The sequence below is a fragment of the Schistocerca nitens genome, chromosome 8 (assembly GCF_023898315.1).
Source record: "Schistocerca nitens isolate TAMUIC-IGC-003100 chromosome 8, iqSchNite1.1, whole genome shotgun sequence".
Taxonomy (NCBI): Eukaryota; Metazoa; Arthropoda; class Insecta; order Orthoptera; family Acrididae; genus Schistocerca; species Schistocerca nitens.
The window spans coordinates 479764568-479784241 of record NC_064621.1 but is presented as its reverse complement, the minus strand read 5'-3'; the positions used below and the strand labels follow the sequence as shown (position 1 = coordinate 479784241).

Here is a 19674-nt window from a genome sequence, read left to right as displayed (position 1 = left end):
CTCCCGATGTGATCTTCTGTAAGCTATCGAAATTCCTCTTTCGTCTAACCACTGATATTTCTGCACTTAATTCCATGGTTCTAAATGAAGGTTGTCAATCTTATTCCAATCGTCATACAGCATGGTATTACTAATGAGAATATGAAGTTGAAATAGCTTACTGTTGGTTTCCGCCAGTGCTCACCGCGTCTGGTGAATCCTCTCTCGTAACATTGCTGATTCCAAACGGCTGTGAATTCAATGAGCTTGTGCCGAACTGAAGGTCCTCTTCACTTGGAAAAATTTCGGAACAGTTGACGTGTCCCTGCAGCGTAACAGGCAGGTGACCGAACACAGTTGTGACTTCTTCTTGAGCATGCTATCGAACCGTCGAACCGATGCTGACATATCCTCCCCGTAGAGGCGTTTTATCATAGAATGAAGGCTTTCACGGCAGGTGTTGTCATCACTTAACACTTCCGGGCTGAGATGCCGTGGTCCATACATAAGACTCTCCCCTTATGTATGTATGGCATCTCAGCCCGGAAGTGTTAAGTGATGAGCGAAATAAATTGCTCGTGTACTCGTTGACAAGTTCTCATCAATGTGATGCAGTAGGTCCTGTTCCATTCTGAGCGTACGGCATCTCCTTGGAGCCCCACAGTCACGCATGCTGACGGCGAAGGTACTCTTTCTCGAAGCCGGTGCGTGATTGTGGCGAAAATGGTATGCGGTGGAGTTGAACGTTGTGCAAAACCATCTCGATAACGGCAACGAGCAGCTCTACCATTACCGTGAGCTTCGGCATTCAGAAGGACCATGTCGATGTATTCTGCAAACGTTTAGTCAATCCGTAACACCCACTGACAAGTGAATGAGGCTCGAACCATGCCAGAGTGTTAGGACAGATGTCAAATGACATCAGCTGATCCGACGTAACTATCTCCCACCATGACTACCTTGTGGCATAGCTACCTAACAAACATGTTTTTAAACGGCTATAGCACGGAAACGGCGCGTTTCCAGACATGGGTTCCCATTCAAAATATTATGTACTCACTCGCCTCTACAAGACCTAGAAATTTGTAACGAGCATTTACGAAAACACTGTATGTTAATGGTAGGCATTCATCATATTTTCCACTGAAAACGTGTTTTGTAACTGTGAAACTGACTGGTTCCACGTCAGAGGGAGTGTTCGTATTTAATGATTCATGGACCACGTAAATAACGTGTTCACTAACTAGGTCCTTGCTCTGCGCTGAATGATTATTAATGCTGGTTCCCTTTAATTACTTTGTTCCGCCACAAATGCAGGTAATGTGGATGTAGGGGCTTATCTCCTTCTAATTTTTTGGTAGATAGTGCGTGATGTTTGTATGGTTCGGTGACTCAATGGCTGGCTCTGAGCACTATGCGACTCAACTTCTGAGGTCATCAGTCGCCTAGAACTTAGAACTAATTAAACCTAACTAACCTAAGGACATCACGCACATCCAGGCCCGAGGCAGGATTTGAACCTGCGACCGTAGCGGTCACACGGTTCCAGACTGAAGCGCCTTTAACCGCACGGCCACACCGGCCGGCCGGTGACTCAATGTATACGTGTTAGACCGCAAGTGAAAAGTTGTGGAGTTCCATTTCCAATCGACCACTGCACTTCTTTTCTGCTCTGAGATCATCTCTGACAATGATTTGAAACTGTAAAGAAACCCGAGGTGCATCTTGCTTCATACTGTAGGAGTCCCCTATAACTCGCTGGGTGAGTCAGTTCTAAGGTCGCCGGAAGGCAACGGCATACTACCTTCTTCAGGGCCACGTCTAGTGCTGGTATTATAATCAAAGATCCTGTTGAGTACAGCTTTGCTTTACATACAGTTCATTCGACACTGATATCGACTGTTGCCAACTTTCCTTACGTGTCAGCAGTTTTCCCACTCCAATTCGCAAACAGGTGTATACAGGTCTTACCCCTACATTAGTGTCCGGAGGTGTCGATTTTTCGGTCCAGTACTAGGCTAAGTCAAAAGCTTCAGGCTTGCTTAGCCAGAGGTCGTCTAGGGAGCAATGTGCAGGACGATTTCGGCATATTAGATGTTCCATGTTTTGTATTTCTCCAGTTACACTTATTGTCATCAGGATGTAAGCGGCCCCATTTTATAGGACAGATATTTACAGGCACTACACAATTTCCGATAGGTTTAGCATTTTACGTCAATTGTAGTTTATTCATGATCACTTGGTACATGATACCCGGCAAGAGGTTCACCCAGCATGTAACTGAGGAACCGATAACCTGGTTGTATTCTTTTTGATCCATAAAGGCTATCTTATGGTGGATGACGCTCATCAAAAGTCTTTTTGAACTGCTCGTTATGAGCTACCATACTAGACACGAAGCTGATGGAAGCTGAAGCTTGGTAGAGGTTTTCCAGTGGAGTGGGTTTCATGCATCCTGTAACTAGCCTACAGGCTTAGTGAAGGCTTGTCTCGATCTTCAGTGCATGCGTTGATCTTGACCAGACGAGGCATGTGTACTCTTCTGTGGAAAACCAGGAGGTAACGCGATGGTTCTAAGCACTGTAGGTTTGGCGCCTAACGTACTGGCAGTTAGCTTTCTAAGGATATTGTACCTTGCAGCAATATTATTTCGGGTCTTCTCGCAGTGCTGTATGAATGTCGGCGTCATTCCAAGGTGTGTTGAATGGTAGACCCATTCCAGTTCACGTGGAGCTTTCTATCTACTAGGCTTCTGTGTAGGTGAAAAGCGTAAAATATCCTTTTCGTTGGATTTGGCTTCGGAGAGTTGTCATCGTAATCTGTTGACATAGCTTCTAGGGACTTCCTTAAAGGTTCTTCCTTGTGCTGTGATACCAAAATATTCAGCATAGAGAAAATGTCTCGTTTCTTTGCGTACTGGCTGATCGTTCGTATATATATTGAACGGAATGGGAGCTAGAACACATTTCGGATCAAGGATGTTTGTCAGCTTCCTCGAGCAACTTTTTACCCGTCTATAGCGACGTAGAACTGTTGGATCTGAAGCAAGGATTCTATAATTCTTACTACTTTTTTCTTCTTTATTTACACGTCAAGTTCCGCAGTACCAAACTGAGGAGCAAATCTCCAAGGTCATGGAACGTGTCGGTACATGAAATTACAACATAAAAGTAATAACAGATAAAAATAAAATGTTTATGAACCCGAAAAAAGTCAATCCATAAGTTTAAGTAAATGCAATAAACAATACAACAAGAATCGGCTTAATTTTTCAAGGAACTCCTCGAATACAAGGAGTGAACCATTAGGAAACTCTTCAGTTTCGAGTTGAAATCGCGTGGATTATTGCTAAGATTTTTTAATTCGAGTGGTAGTTTATTGAAAACGGATGCAGCAGTATAGTGCATACATTTCTGAACAAGAGTCAAGGAAGTGCGATCTAAATACAAATTGGATTACTGCCTGGAATTAACAGAGTGAAAGCTGCTAATCCTTGGGGATAAGCTAATATTGTTAACAAGAAATGAGAGTAAGAAATATATACTCGAATATCGAGAGGCCAGTGTCAAAATACTCAGACTCGTGAACAGGGGCGACAAGAGGTTCGTGAGCTTACACCAGTTACTGCATTTTACTTTTAGAAAGGGAACAGCTACCCAAAAATATAATACCATACGACATAAGCGAATGAAAATAAGCAGAGTAGACTAATTTTCGTGTCGAACGATCAATCACTTCAGATACCGTTCGAATAGTACAAATGGCAGTCTCTGAACAAGATCCTGAACGTGTCCTTTCCACGACAATATACTATCTGAACATCTAGAAAGTTGAACTGTTCAGTTTGACTCATCATATGCCCATTCTGTGAACTTAAAACTTCAGGTTTTGTTGAATTGTGTGTTAGAAAGTGTAAAAACTGAGTCTTACTGAGAATTATGGTTAGCTTATTTTGTACAAGTCATGTACTTAGGTCATGAACTGCATTATTTGAAACCGAGCCAATGTTGCACACTACATCCTTTACTACCAAGCTAGTGTCATCAGCAGACAGAAATATTTTAGAGTTACCTGTAATACTAGAGATTATATCATTTATATAAGTAAGGAAAAGGAGTGGCCCCAACACTGATCCCTGGGGCACCCCCCCCCCCCCCCCCCACACACACACACACACTTGACTGTACCCCTCTAAGACCTCACATCACATTTTGAATAATGATGACCTTTAGCTGTCTGTTGCTAAAGTAAGAGGTGAACCACTTGTGAGCTACTCTCTGTATTCTGTAATGTTCCAACTTCTGGTGCAATATTTTGTGATCAAGACAATCAAACGCCTTAGTCAAATCAAAAAATATATACCTATCGTTCGAAACCTTTTGATTAACCCACCCAGTACCACACAAAGAAAAGAGAATGTAGCATTTCCAGTTGTTAAACGACTTCTAAAGCCGAACTGTGCACTTGGTAGCAAATCGTGTGGTATAAAATGATCAATTATCCTTACATACACAGCCTTTCCAATAACATCAACAAACACTGATGGCGTAGAAATAGGTCTAAAATTGTCTACATTATCCCTTTCTTCCTTTTTGTAAAGCGGCTTTACTACTGAATGATCGTTCAGGAAACTGGCCATTCTTAATGGAAAAATTACAAATATGGCTAAATACAAGGCTAACATGTGCAGCACAATACTGCTAGGCGCTCCATCATAACCATGAGAGTCCTTAGTCTTCAGTGATTTAATTATTGACTCAATCTCCCCCTTGTCTGTATCATAGAGGAGTATTTCAGACATCAATTTCGGAAAGGCACTTGCCAAGAAAGTTGTATGATTCCCTGTAGACTCTAAATGCTTATTTAATTCACCAGCAAAGCTCAGGAAATGATTGTTAAATACTGTACATATATCTGATTTATCAGTAACAGTAATATTTTTACTACGAATTGGCTTTATATCGTCGACCTTGTGCTGCTGACCAGACACTTCCTTCACAAGTGACCATATGGTTTTAATTTTATCCTGTGAATTAGCCATTCTATTTGCATACCACATACTCTTTGCCTTCCTAATAACATTTTAAGCACCTTACAATACTGTTTGTAATGGGCTACTGTAGCTTGATTGTGATCACTTCAAACATTTTGATATAATTCCCGCTTTGTTCTACATGACATCCTTATCCCTCTAGTCAGCCACCTGGGCTGCCTATTAATGCTAGTAACCCGTTTACAACTTGATATTCTCTAGTAATATTATAAATTTTGAGTAATAGTTCTTGGTGTTTTGCTGTATCGTAGGCGGAACTTATATCGACCAGAACCAAGACCGTTATTAATTTATTTTCATATACCTCCTCTATATCCTCTGTGGATGCCAAGATCTGGACAGTTCGAGGTTTACCTGGCCTGAAGCCAGCTGGTTGCAGGATTGACTTTGAATCAGTGTTGTTATTGATTCGATTAAGGATCAGCCTTTCACTCAGTCTGAAGAGGTAGTAAATAGCGTATGTACAAAATTTGGCTGAAATTTGCACGCTTTCCAGATTTAAGCTTTTGTTGAGGTTCAGAGTGGACTGTAATTGTTGTATGGCAACGAAGCTAGGTGGATATGCTAAAGTGGAACCAAGTGACGCCGGGAAAAATTAGTTCCAGTTTTGACCACCAGGTGCAAATCTGGCGCTATGCACTGTTTGTATGATGGTACGATATCCACGCTGTCGTTTGAAAAGCCATATCGTGAGTGAAGAGTATGGCCATCGGAAGAGAGAGCGAGGAAGGCAGCACAATGGTTAGCACACTGGACTCGCACCCGGGAGGATGACGGTTCGATCCCACTTCCGGCCATCCGCATTTAGGTAATCTGTGATTTCCCTAAATCGTGTATGGCAAATACCGGGATGATTTCTCTGAAAGAACACGGCTGATTTTCTTCCTCGTCCTTTCCTAATCCGAACTTGTTCTCCGGCTATAATGATTTCCTTGTCGAAGGGACGTTATCATTAATCTCCTCCCTCTCCTCCGAGAAGAGAGACCGTGCGCTGTTAGTGAAACTGCTTTATGTAAACGGCAGTAATTGCAGGGCTGCATTGAAAGAGCATCGCCGACTGAAAGGTCTGAGGAGAGTGCCGATGTCATTAAATGGTCCAAAGAAGATAATGAAATTCGAAAACCCGGGTCAGCTTGGTGTGGCACCTAGAAGAGGAAGGCGTCCTATCCCGGTGAAGTTATCATCGATGTTTCTGTTGCTGCAACTTGCAACGGTACTTTCGCGTTCTCTTCAATACGGTACCAGAACGTTTAAGTTCTACCACTGTAAAGACGGAAGATCCGCGAGTCGGAATGTCAGAACTGTGTAGTAAGTAGCGGCAGGAACACCACCACAAAATTACGCAACACTAACACTCCAAACCAACGACTCTCGGAGAGAGATTTTAACCGTGTTCAACCTAATGGTAAAGTATCGGACTATTTTTCTCCGAATCATACAGTTTGGGGGAAAAGCAGTGACAATAATTACTTTTGGAAACCTTTTATCAGACGAAGTCTGTTGTAACAATAAACTGTTTCACTTAATAAAACGGTCGCCAACCCAAATCGAGCACAGTGTCTAAACAAAAATATGAAGTCAATTTTCGACACTGAATAAATAACTACTTTCACTTACTACGGTCACTTGGCAGTAAGTACTATTAATCCCACTTTCTGAATTTATCACTATACTTCAGTAATTATTTAAAGAAGACACACATATGTTTCAACAAGGATACAAAAAAAATATTAAACTTATAGCTATCATTCATATGACCAAAACTGTTATTTAACACGACTAAATTTCATTTCTTTAGGACTGTTATTTGTTAACGTTTTTCTAACACCAATATTTATCTAGCTTTCTTTGACATGGAGCAGCAACACGAACAATTACTGTTAAGATTGTTGCAGTTAAAGAATTGTGTTACTTTACTTTCAGAAATACTATTGAAAACTTAAATGATTCAGATGGCTCTGAGCACTATGGGACTTAACTTCTGAGGTCATCAGTCCCCTAGAACTTAGAACTACTTAAACCTAACTAACCTAAGGACATCACACACATCCATGCCCGAGGCAGGATTCGAACCTGCGACCGTAGCAGTCGTGCGGTTCCAGACTGTAGCGTCTAGAACTTGAAAACTTATCCTCATGGTCACGCAAATCGGTGGACCTTAAACTGATACGTGCAAACTTTAGTATATAATAATGATTTTCAGAATTTACTACCAAAACAGTACTCTTGCCAGTAATTTCCTATTATTCGAGCTTCAATAAACATCAGGATGCTCGGAATAAATTCGTTTAGGTAAGGACCCTACTGAGGTAAATGACATAGGAAAATCACGGTTAAACACAAAGGTACATTCAACACTTATATTCCACTGATTGGAGATGGATGGTGCATACTGTGATATACTTCTAAATAAAGTACTGTGCCTGTTACTGATGTCGAAGGTGGCGTGAGGCGGTACTGCGTAGTAACATTGCGCAGGTATGGCTCTTTATGTACATAGCTCTGTCTTCCTCTTGGTGGCGACGATAAAATTGCAAATTTCTGAGCTGTTAATTTATTGCCGTCCTGCGCAAATCATGCGGAACACGTACGAGGCCAAAACCCAGTCTTGCAGGTAAATTCGGTGCCTCTAGTGCTTGACCAACGTAAAGCGTGTTCACCACTTGCAGGGCAGCTACCCACTGTGTGAGCCACTTGCGCGCCAATTCTCACTCGCCGCCCCACCACCTTTTCAATTCCACCACGGAACGGAGTTCCGTTCTACCTATGATCCCTATACCTTTTCAATTTACACTTCTGCTTACAAAAACCGTAAGTATGAACCATCTACAACTGCATGACAGCATATACATACAAAATTGACATAATTAATTACAGTTGTACTTATAATATTACATAATTATTTACAAAATATGTTTTAATACATTTATTCCACCTACGTCGAAGAGGTTATTTTTAATAGATAAGCTACACTTAACAAAAGCTTACTCTCGTTATAGTATTTTCTTAATTTTTCAAGATTATTATGGAACAAAAAAAATTTAAAATATACAGATTAATGGCAGTATTATATTTACAATAGCATTACGAACTGACCATCCCGCACGTTCCCTGGGTCGTGTTAGTGGTCGTGCAGTGTCATGACAATTGTCCACCCCATGGTCAACAGTGCAGAAAGTTTTTCTGTCTATTTTAGAGGGAGGAGAGGGAAGAGAAAATATGTATTTGTTTTGATATGAGTGCAGGCGCAAGAGGAATGATTTTTATCGTATATTTCCTTTTATTAAGTTTAGTAGCGAGTCTGTATTGATGTGTGTTTGCTCATTTGTCGCAAGTTTTATCTTATCAGTGACTTTTTGTATGTTGTCATAAAGTGCCTGTTATGGTTGTTTGTTCTGGTTTGCTCATTTATGACATGTTTGTTCTCAGCAATGGCTTTCTGAATGTGGTTGTAAGGTGTCTCTTATGGCTGTTTATTTTGATTATTTTCATATCTTATTCCACGTTTGTAGGATGGTGGCTGTCGTGTTTAAGTGTTCTGCAAATGTGGTATAGTTGTTTCATATTTACGAGACAAAAAACCCATAATCAGACCAAAACCATCAGTAGTTCAGTTCTCGCACACGCACTCACTCGCGCGCTCGCCCTCTCGACCTCTCACCCTGGCGCCCTGTTTCCCTCTCACCCTCCCGCCTTCTCACCCTCCCGCCCTTTCGCCCTCTCGCCCTCGCGCCCTAGCGCCCTCGCTCCTTTCCGCTCTCGCGCCCAACAAAATATTAAAACGAGTGTTCAGTTCCTAGGGCTATGAAACCTGAAAACAAAATCTGAAATGACAGTTATAAAAATAGGAACAGCGATAGCAAAAGATCGAAAACACAACTTGTAGACCAACCGCCATCAGTAAGTAGAACTACAAATTATTACTTCGTCGTAGAAGAGCAAAATGTGTCGGAAGTATTTATAACATATATATATATATACATACAACGTCCTAAATGTTCGGTAAATAATATTAACAAAAATATGTATGTATTCTAGGTAACTGAAGATGTCTTACATAGCATAAAGGCGAAACGCGTATGGCGCTAAAATTGTGATTCATTCAGTCGTAATTACACTCTCCCAACAGAAAAATTATCAACATACCGTAATCTTATAAGCAACTGAGGGGGACAGGATTACAAAAGTTGAAGATATCTGTAAAATTTTATTAGAACTGTTACTGATATCTTGTTTCTCAGCAGAGAGCTTTCAGATAAATGTCTGTTGTTTTGTAGGCGTCAGGCAGCAGAGCGTGTGGACGAAAATTGATTACAAACAATCTCATCAGTTTAACTCACATATTATTACTATATAAAAGTTTCACAAGAAATGAAAGCTGTATGGTCTTGCTGTCACAAGCCCTAGTGAGTGGCACGGATTATTCACGACTGCCTCCTTGGACCATTCATTCTTTGCCTCAGAAGAGAGGCACATTTATACTTCCTGCGGGTGACCGCGCCTCTCCTGCTGAAGTGCTAAGGGTAACGTGGTTACTACGTGATGGTGTTCTAACTCTGGCCGCCTCTTGACTGTGGAGCGAAAACACTAGCACAGACACAATGTACCCAGTTGCTTGGTGTCTCCTCACGAGTGCTTTCAATCATTGAAAGCTACATCGTCAGGGATCTTTTGTCTCCACCTTCAAGTGGAACGCATTTCCGGCCATATATTAGTATCAACTCTTCTGCTCCCTCTCCTCTGTGGGGTCGATTCCTGCAGTTTGTCCCCATTTAGCAAAATCAAGCTGTATAAAGTGTCTTAGACTTTTAGCAAGTTTTGCTTTCATTGTCAAATGAAATATCAGAAATGGACTTCTTAGGCAGAGTCACGTTCCTCTCTTTCCAGTAAGACGATGTCGGTGACGGGCGAGCCGTTGAAACACCCACTGGCGGAGCGTCTGAGTGCCGGGTTCGACCACCGCTATCGGGAGGGCTTCGTGGTGACGCAGCCCGGTGGCATAGTGATGCCCGCGGAGTTCCTGCTGGACGCGCAGCGCATACTAGACTTCCGAGTCAGGGAGGACGACGTCTGGCTGGTCACCTTCCCCAAGTCCGGTCAGTCCTAAAAAAAAAAAAAAACTGGTAGAGGTCACAGTGGCAGCCTTAGAGTGCAGACCAAGCTGCTGACAGCTGGGTGTTTCGTCGACAGTATGAAATAGTCCAATGAAGAAGCTTTTTATCTGTCTTTATTGTCGTACTAGTTTTCTGTAGTATTAGTTTGTAGCAAGTAAGCACGCCAAAAGAAAAATTTAGTCACCTGTTAAGAGAAAATGCCAGTGGCTCTGCCTCAGTGGTAACACCGATTTCCATCAGAGCACCGAAGTTAAGCGCTTCCGGGCATTGTTGTCAGCTGGATGAGTTACTGTTCCGGTCTGCCGAGCGCTGTTGGCAAGCACGGTGTACGTACTCAGCTCTTGTGAGGCAGGAGCTTCTTGATGGAGAAGAAGCGGTTCCGATCACGAAAGCTAACTTGCCCTTCGCAGTGTCTGTTGATCGATCTTGCTGACCGTGCAAAACGTGGGACGTGCGGGATATTTATATGGCCCCGTTTACTCAGTGTGGAACTGGTTGACTCAAAGAACCTTTTCATGCCCCACTCGCACGGGATCTCGTATGCTACTTGACAAATTTGCTGCATTTTGTATGTGACTGATACGATTTTCTGGGGCTCATTCAAGCGCCTGATGATGGGACTTACATTTTGAAGCTCAGGTTGTGTGTATGATTTCACCCAAGTAAAATATTTGTAGATACAACCGGAGCGAATTTATTCATCATAGACATTTGCATTAAACGAATTGTATCTTTCGGAATAGAGCGTACCATATATCCACATGAAGTTTTTTGCTACAAATGAGCATTTCTGTCATATCATTGAATACAGACAATTCCCCTTGGGACATCCTTTATGCTTCCCTTACCGCGTCACCAGGCGATATTCAGTCTCGTAATGGAAATTATCAGCATGTTTTGACTTATCAATGCATAAGACAGATCACCCGTGAAATGAGAGCAGCTGTGTGCTGGAGTGGAAGAGCATAGCTGGAAAACGGCAGGAATGAAGCACCACAACAGATCAATCGCAGGATTAATATTTACTTACTTATTCATGTACAGTACTGGCCATTAAAATTGCTACACCAAGAAGAAATGCAGATGATAAACGGGTATTCATTGAACAAATATATTATACTAGAACTGACATGTGATTACATTTTCACGCAATTTGGGTGCATAGATTCTGAGAAATCAGTACCCAGAACAAACACCTCTGGCCGTAATAACGGCCTTAATACGCCAGGGCATTGAGTCAAACAGAGCTTGGATGGCGTGTACAGGTACAGCTTCCCATGCAGCTTCAACACGATACCACAATTCATCAAGAGTAGTGACTGGCGTATTGTGACGAGCCAGTTGTTCGGCCACCATTGACCAGACGTTTTCAATTGGTGAGAGATCTAGAGAATGTGCTGGCCAGAGCAGCAGTCGAATATTTTCAGTATCCAGAAAGGCCCGTATAGTACCTGCAACATGCGGTCGTGCATTATCCTGCTGAAATGTAGGGTTTCGCAGGGATCGAATGAAGGGCAGAGCCACGGGTCGTAACACATCTGAAATGTAACGTCCACTGTTCAAAGTGCTGTCAATGCGACCAAGAGGTGATCGAAACGTGTAACCAATGGCACTCCATACCATCACGCCCTGTGATACGCAACTATGGCGATGACCAATACACGCTTCCAATGTGCGATCACCGCTATGTCGTCAAACACGGATGTGACCATCATGATGCTGTAAACAGAACCGGGATTCATCTGAAGAAATTACGTTTTGCCATTCGTGCACGCGGGTTCGTCGTTGAGTACACCAGCGCAGGTGCTCCTGTCTGTGATGCAGCGTCTACGGTAACCGCAGTCGTGGTCTCCGAGCTGATAGTCCATGCTGCTGCAAACGTCGTCGATCTGTTCGTGCAGATGGTTGTTGTCTTGCAAACGTCCCCATCTGTTGACTCAGGGATCGAGACGTGGCTGCACGATCCGTTACAGCCATGCGGATAAGGTGCCTGTCATCCCGACTGCTAGTGATACGAGGCCGTTGGAATCCAGCGCGGCGTTCCGTATTACCCTCCTGAACCCACTGATTCCATATTCTGCTAACAGTCATTGGATCTCGACCAACGCGAGCGGCAGTGTCGCGATACGATAAACCGCAATAGCGATAGGCTACAATCCGACCTTTATCAAATTCGGAAACGTGATGATACGCATTTCTCCTCCTTACACGAGGCATCACAACAACGTTTCACCAGGCAACGCTGATCAACTGCAGTTTGTGTATGAGAAATAGGTTGGAACCTTTCCTCATGTCAGCACGTTGTGGATGTCGCCATCGGCGCCAACAATGTGTGAATGCACTAAAAAACTAATCATTTGCATATCACAGCAGCTTCTTCCTGTCGGTTAAATTTCGCGTCTGTAGCACTTCATCTTCGTGGTGTAGCAATTTTAATGGCCAGTAGTGTATGTATTATTTATTCAACCTGACGAGATTAGGGCCTTAAGGCCCTCTATTATATCCGACCAGGAGGAAGGCATACAAAGTGTATTACATAACTTCTCAATAATAATAATAACAATAATAATAACGATAATAATAATGACAATACAAATAATAATTGACACTAATGACAATACTAATAATAATAATTATTATTATCATTATTATAGTAAAGGTTATTTAGGATTATATAGATCACCTTAGCACATTTGAAGCCATTTTTAGTGTTATCAGAATCGGAATGGATCGAGGAAGAAGAAAAGATTGAAATGATACTAACAATGATCGTTAGGAAAGAACAGAATATAAGTAGAGAACGCTGCTGACAAGGGGCAGGGAGAAGTAGTGGGGGAGGGAGACTAACGACAGCGAGCTGCACAAAATGTGGGAGACGTGGCCTTGTGGTAGATGGTTGACCATTAGCTGCCTTTTGAAGTTAGGAAGGAATTTGATTTCTATGATATTTTGAGGAAAGTAGCTCCAAAGTCGGATTTCTGACACAGAGGATGCTTTAGAATAATGGCAGTAGTATGTGGTGGTATTGAGAGAATTTTGTTGAGAACGAGTATTTCTGCTGTCCTGTTCAAATAGGAGTTGTAGGAGTTGAAGACAATAAGAGGTAGAGCAATGACTGAGAAGAGAGAGAAAGTATGAGAGTCTCTATGTTTATCGGCACGTAGCCGTGGTATTTGTTCACAGGCTGATTTATTCTCTAAATCCTCGCACGAACGAAAAGAATGGCTGACATCGAAATAAGTGTCCCAGGAACAGAAAAGCAACTGAAATCACTCAACAGAGGAAAGTCCACTGGATCTGACCGGATACCAATTCGATTCTACACAGAGAACGCGAAAGAACTTTCCCCCTTCTAACAGCCGTGTACCGCAAGTCTCTAGAAGAACGGAAGGTTACAAATGATTGGAAAAGAGCACAGGTAGTTCCAGTTTTCAAGAAGGGTCGTCGAGCAGATGCGCAAAACTATAGGCCTATGTTTCTGACATCGATCTGTTGTAGAATTTTAGAACATGTTTTTTGCTGGCGTATCATTTCTGGAAACCCAGAATCTACTCTGTAGGAATCAACATGGATTCCAGAAACAGCGATCGTGTGAGACCCAACTCGCTTTATTTGTTCTTGAGACCCAGAAAATATTAGATGCAGGCTCCCAGGTAGATTCCATTTTTCCTTGACTTCCGGAAGGCGTTCGATACAGTTCCGCACTGTCGCCTGATAAACAAAGTAAGAGCTTACGGAATATCTGACCAGCTGTGTGGCTGGATTGAAGAGTTTTTAGCAAAAAGAACAAAGCGGGTTGTTCTCAATGGAGAGACGTCTACAGACGTTAAAGTAACCTCTGGGGTGCCACAGGGGAGTGTTATGGGACCATTGCTTTTCACAATATATATAAATGACCTAGTAGATAGTATCGGAAGTTCCATTTGGCTTTTCGCGGATGATGCTATAGTATACAGAGAAGTTGCAGCATTAGAAAATTGCAGCGAAATGCAGGAAGATCTGCAGCGGATAGGCACTTGGTGCAGGGAGTGGCAACTGATCCTTAACATAGACAAATGTAATGTATTGCGAATAAATAGAAAGAAGGATCCTTTATTGTATGGTTATATGATAGCGGAACAAACACTGGTAGCGGCTACTTCTGTAAAATATCAGGGAGTATGCGTACGGAACGATTTGAAGTGGAATGATCATATAAAATTAATTTTGGTAAGGCGGGTGCCAGGTTGAGATTCATTGGGAGAGTCCTTCGAAAATGTAGTCCATCAACAAAGGAGGTGGCTTACAAAACAATCATTCGATCTATACTTGAGTATTGCCAGGTCGTGTTGACAGAGGAGATAGAGAAAATCCAAAAAAGAGCGACGCGTTTCGTCACAGCGTTATTTGGTAACCGTGAAAGCGTTACGGAGATGTTTAGCAAACTCAAGTGGCAGGCTCTGCAAGAGAGGCGCTCTGCATCGCGGTGTAGCTTGCTGTCCAGGTTTCGAGAGGGTGCGTTTCTGCATGAGGCATCGAATATATTGCTTCCCCCTGCTTATACCTCCCGAGGAGATCACGAATGTCAAATCAGAGAGATTCGAGCGAGCACAGAGGCTTTCCGGCAGTCGTTCTTCCCGCGAACCATACGCGACTGGAACAGGAAAGGGAGGTAATGACAGTGGCACGTAAAGTGCCCTCCGCCACGCACCGTTGGGTGGCTTGCGGAGTATAAATGTGGATGTAGATGTAGATGTGTTATGGCCGAAAAAGCGTACGTCACAAATATACCGTGCACAGTCATTCATCGACAGTTCCAACCTGCGTGGGCTTTCATACAGAAATTCTGGAAGTATGGCATCAATGTAGTCGAGCACGGGAAATACGAGGGCAGTTCAATAAGTAATGCAACACATTTTTTTTCTCGGCCAATTTTGGTTGAAAAAACCGGAAATTTCTTGTGGAATATTTTCAAACATTCCCGCTTCGTCTCGTATAGTTTCATTGACTTCCGATAGGTGGCAGCGCTGTACGGAGCTGTTAAAATGGCGTCTGTAACGGATGTGCGTTGCAAACAACGGGCAGTGATCGAGTTTCTTTTGGCGGAAAACCAGGGCATCTCAGATATTTATAGGCGCTTGCAGAATGTCTACGGTGATCTGGCAGTGGACAAAAGCACGGTGAGTCGTTGGGCAAAGCGTGTGTCATCATCGCCGCAAGGTCAAGCAAGACTGTCTGATCTCCCGCGTGCGGGCCGGCCGTGCACAGCTGTGACTCCTGCAATGGCGGAGCGTGCGAACACACTCGTTCGAGATGATCGACGGATCACCATCAAACAACTCAGTGCTCAACTTGACATCTCTGTTGGTAGTGCTGTCACAATTGTTCACCAGTTGGGATATTCAAAGATTTGTTCCCGCTGGGTCCCTCGTTGTCTAACCGAACACCATAAAGAGCAAAGGAGAACCATCTGTGCGGAATTGCTTGCTCGTTATGTGGCTGAGGGTGACAATTTCTTGTCAAAGATTGTTACAGGCCATGAAACATGGGTTCATCACTTCGAACCTGAAACAAAACGGCAATCAATGGAGTGGCGCCACACCCACTCCCCTACCAAGAAAAAGTTTAAAGCCATACCCTCAGCCGGTAAAGTCATGGTTACAGTCTTCTGGGACGCTGAAGGGGTTATTCTGTTCGATGTCCTTCCCCATGGTCAAACGATCAACTCTGAAGTGTATTGTGCTATTCTTCAGAAATTGAAGAAACGACTTCAGCGTGTTCGTAGGCACAAAAATCAGAACGAACTTCTCCTTCTTCATGACAACGCAAGACCTCACACAATTCTTCGCACCCGAGAGGAGCTCACAAAACTTCAGTGGACTGTTCTTCCTCATGCACCCTACAGCCCCGATCTCGCACCGTCGGATTTCCATATGTTTGGCCCAATGAAGGACGCAATCCGTGGGACGCACTACGCGGATGATGAAGAAGTTATTGATGCAGTACGACGTTGGCTCCGACATCGACCAGTGGAACGGTACCGTGCAGGCATACAGGCCCTCATTTCAAGGTGGCGTAAGGCCGTAGCATTGAATGGAGATTACGTTGAAAAATAGTGTTGTGTAGCTAAAAGATTGGGGAATAACCTGGTGTATTTCAATGCTGAATAAAACAACCGCTGTTTCAGAAAAAAAATGTGTTGCATTACTTATTGAGCTGCCCTCGTATTAGTGTTTCAGAGCTACTTTTTAAGCTCGAAAGGAAATACTTTTTTTATACTTTTGTAGTGAGTGAAGTGAACTGACGCTGACACTTTCTTACACACTGCAGCTGTTTGTTCAATTCAGTCCAAATGATGGTTCTGAATTGTCCTCGAGTTCTTTGCAGAAGAAGAAAAGGTTATTTCTGGTCAGTTTATGATTAATGGTGGAACAAATTCTCTGAACGGAGGGGTAGTTACAATTATCTTTCTTATCATGTCCACATTATTCTTGAACGAGAAATATGACAGTTGCAGCAGTACTACTGTATCGTAGTCTTCCTCGAATGCAGTTCCTATAAATTTTTGAAACAGTGTTCCAAGAGATTCCCATTTAAATTATCCTTTGATATGGCTTATATCGACCTGTTACGATCGTATTAGTGCGGTTCTATGTTAGTTCGACGTCTTTTGTCATGCAGCACTACACTAAAGCCGGCGACACTAGCGTCTTGTATGCGATTTCCTTTGCAATTGCAGTAGGCTTTTCCACAAGCCTTAAAGGCCGGCCACTGTTTGTAAAATACTGAAAATGTCTAAATATTAGTAACTGACTCTTCGATGAGATGTACTTTCGCCACAAAACATGGCCTTTTTTGTAGCCGCGAGCTTCCTACTGATTGAAAGAGCGCTTATCAAATGTGTGTGAAATTCACCGGTCCCTAGACTTAGACAATACTTAAACTAACTTACGCTAAGGACAACACACACACCCATGCCCGAGGAAGGACTCCAACCTCCGGCGGAAGCGGGAGCGCTTATCATTCTCTGATTTTCACTGAGTGCGAAGCCGATGGAAGTCACATATACGATGACGTGCCGGGAAGTAATGCCTCCGAATTTTTTATGTAAAAATTCTTATGGCTTTTTAAGTAAAACAAACGTTAGTATCGTTGTACACCTTTATTCTTCATGTCTACATACTTATTTCTGAACATGCGTGGCGACGAACACGTTTCTCCTAAACAGAGACCAGTTTGTTGATACCGTCCCAGAAGAATGTTTGATTTATTTGACGTAGCCACAATCTCAACTCCGCTTGCACCGCTTTCTCAAAAATGGTTCAAATGGCTCTGAGCACTATGGGACTCAACTGCTGTGGTCATTAGTCCCCTAGAACTTAGAACTACTTAAACCTAACTAACCTAAGGACATCACACACATCCCTGCCCGAGGCAGGATTCGAACCTGCGACCGTAGCAGTCGCACGGTTCCGGACTGCGCGCCTAGAACCGCGAGACCACCGCGGCCGGCACCGCTTTCTCACTATCAAAGTGAAGTCCTCGAAGATGTTGTTTAAGTTTTGGAAACAGATGAAAATTGGATGGGGCCTAGTGAGGACTGTACGGAGGAACATCGACGACAGTGAACCCAGGGCGCCGAGTTGCTGAAGAAGAGGGACATGTGTGGACGAACTCTTCGAATTCGAAACTCGATTCCAGCACGCTGTTTCTCGTGAACCGACATAGTTACGTTAAACACCGCCATGTCACACGCCACAATTCGGAGTCCTGTAGCGACAGAGGGCTGCACATGTATAGACATGAAAAAAATGGTGAATGTTAATAACGCTGTTTTATATAAAAACTTTTAATTTCCACATAAAAAATTTTGGAGCAGTACTTCATGCCATTTTACATTAATTGAGTTTGGCGCAATGTTCCGTCACAAAAAAAAAAAAAAAAAAAAAAAAAAAACGTAACAGAAATTTTACTGCTGAAGTTCAACTGATCAGGAAATGAATTTCCCTAAATGCTTCCCAGTATCTTTCTTTTACAGGGTAAACAAGTTGGGTTGCATATCGCGGAAACGTTTAACGAACTAAGTAGATTGCAAGTTCACATTTATTCACGAATTGAGCTTATTCCTCATTTCTAGTGAACATTTAACACTTACAAAAATCTAACACTGTGGTTTCACGAGGGAAAATTGTTTGTCATTATACTGATTATCATTTTTCAGTGATGATTGTTATCTAGGGAACGCAATGTGCGCTTTCATGTACTCACACCCAAAGATTTAAATATCCAAAGAATAACCAACGGCTGGATTCACCACACCCTAATAAAAGCTCAGTTGCTTGTGACTTGCAACGAAAAGAAACACGAAACTTCATCGGGATCACGATGCATGAAGGGGATCGTGAGCAGATAATGAACAACGTCGTCCCAATCTAGAACTAGCTGAACGACAGCGAAATTGGCACTATAGAGGACCTCGTAATACTTCTGACAAATGACTTTGAAAATCGTAGAAAGTTCCTAACACGAAAATCGGAACTAATTTCCATCCAAACTCTACAAAATCCAACCAGGTTAGATTCCATGGACAGAGATAGAAGTGTCTTGCAGGCGGCGAACTAACCAATGGACAGACGAATTTTGCAGTGGTACCAGGCGTCTCCTTCAGTTAGAAGATAGGAGAAACAATGCTTTTTTCCTTCGCTCAAAATTTTTCCATCTCTTCGACGTCTGAAATTTGAAGACGCATTTGCATATACATGGATCTAAGGAAACCAACGAGAGGCCGTGCTTCAAGGAAGCGCTTGCAGACAGACACCTCACCCCAAGCTCGCTTCGAACAATTAAACTGAACATTCCCAGGCTCTACTAGGCTGCGAACCCAGAAAGTGAACGTACAACTAACAGTGTGAATACATTCGCAATTACACCTATATTCATACAATCTAGCAATCATTCATGTTCAGGAAAGACGGTTAAAGGTACAAGAGCTGCCAAATTTCAGATGTAATAAAAATTAAGATAAAAAATCAGTCATTTTGTTTCCCATCATGATCTTGCTCCTTCGCATGATAGAAGTATGAGAAAACGCAAGCAGGAAAAAAACACTTTTCAGGACTTGACAAAACTTCAGAATCACACGAAAGGCCTTTCACCCTTCATACAAGTCTGTGTCTACAGATATTCAGAAATGACTGCAACTAATTACCTTTTGGGATGGTGGAAATTTTTTCATTTTACCATTACAGATTTCAAGTCACGTAGCAGCTCTTCCGTAGATTGTATACCAGTCTTTGTAATTGGCTGTAGCAGTGTGGGTGTCGTTGTGTAGCTGTACGAGAAAAAAAATCTGCAGAACAAGCATTGTTATGTGGCGAAGACCTGAAATTACTTACATCACGATGTCGACATGAAAGTCTTAGAATAATTTGCATGCATGGGATTAGTCCTGGTGAACAAATCACTGCGGAAAGTGTAGTTCACAATTTCCAATTGTAACACAGCTGTATCAAAGTTTGTGTAGCGCTGTGTAGAGATTTTAGTTTCCAC

General features: G+C 42.7%; 1 protein-coding gene across 1 annotated transcript in view; it reads left to right on the top strand.

Moving 5' to 3' along the window:
* The first annotated feature begins 9926 nt into the window (after positions 1 to 9926).
* The window catches only part of LOC126199624 (luciferin sulfotransferase-like), a 46933-nt gene continuing 37185 nt past the window's right edge, over positions 9927 to 19674 (top strand). The window contains exon 1 of the mRNA XM_049936550.1: positions 9927 to 10128. Coding sequence (XP_049792507.1) covers positions 9927 to 10128 — 202 coding nt within the window. The remainder of the gene's footprint in view (positions 10129 to 19674) is intronic.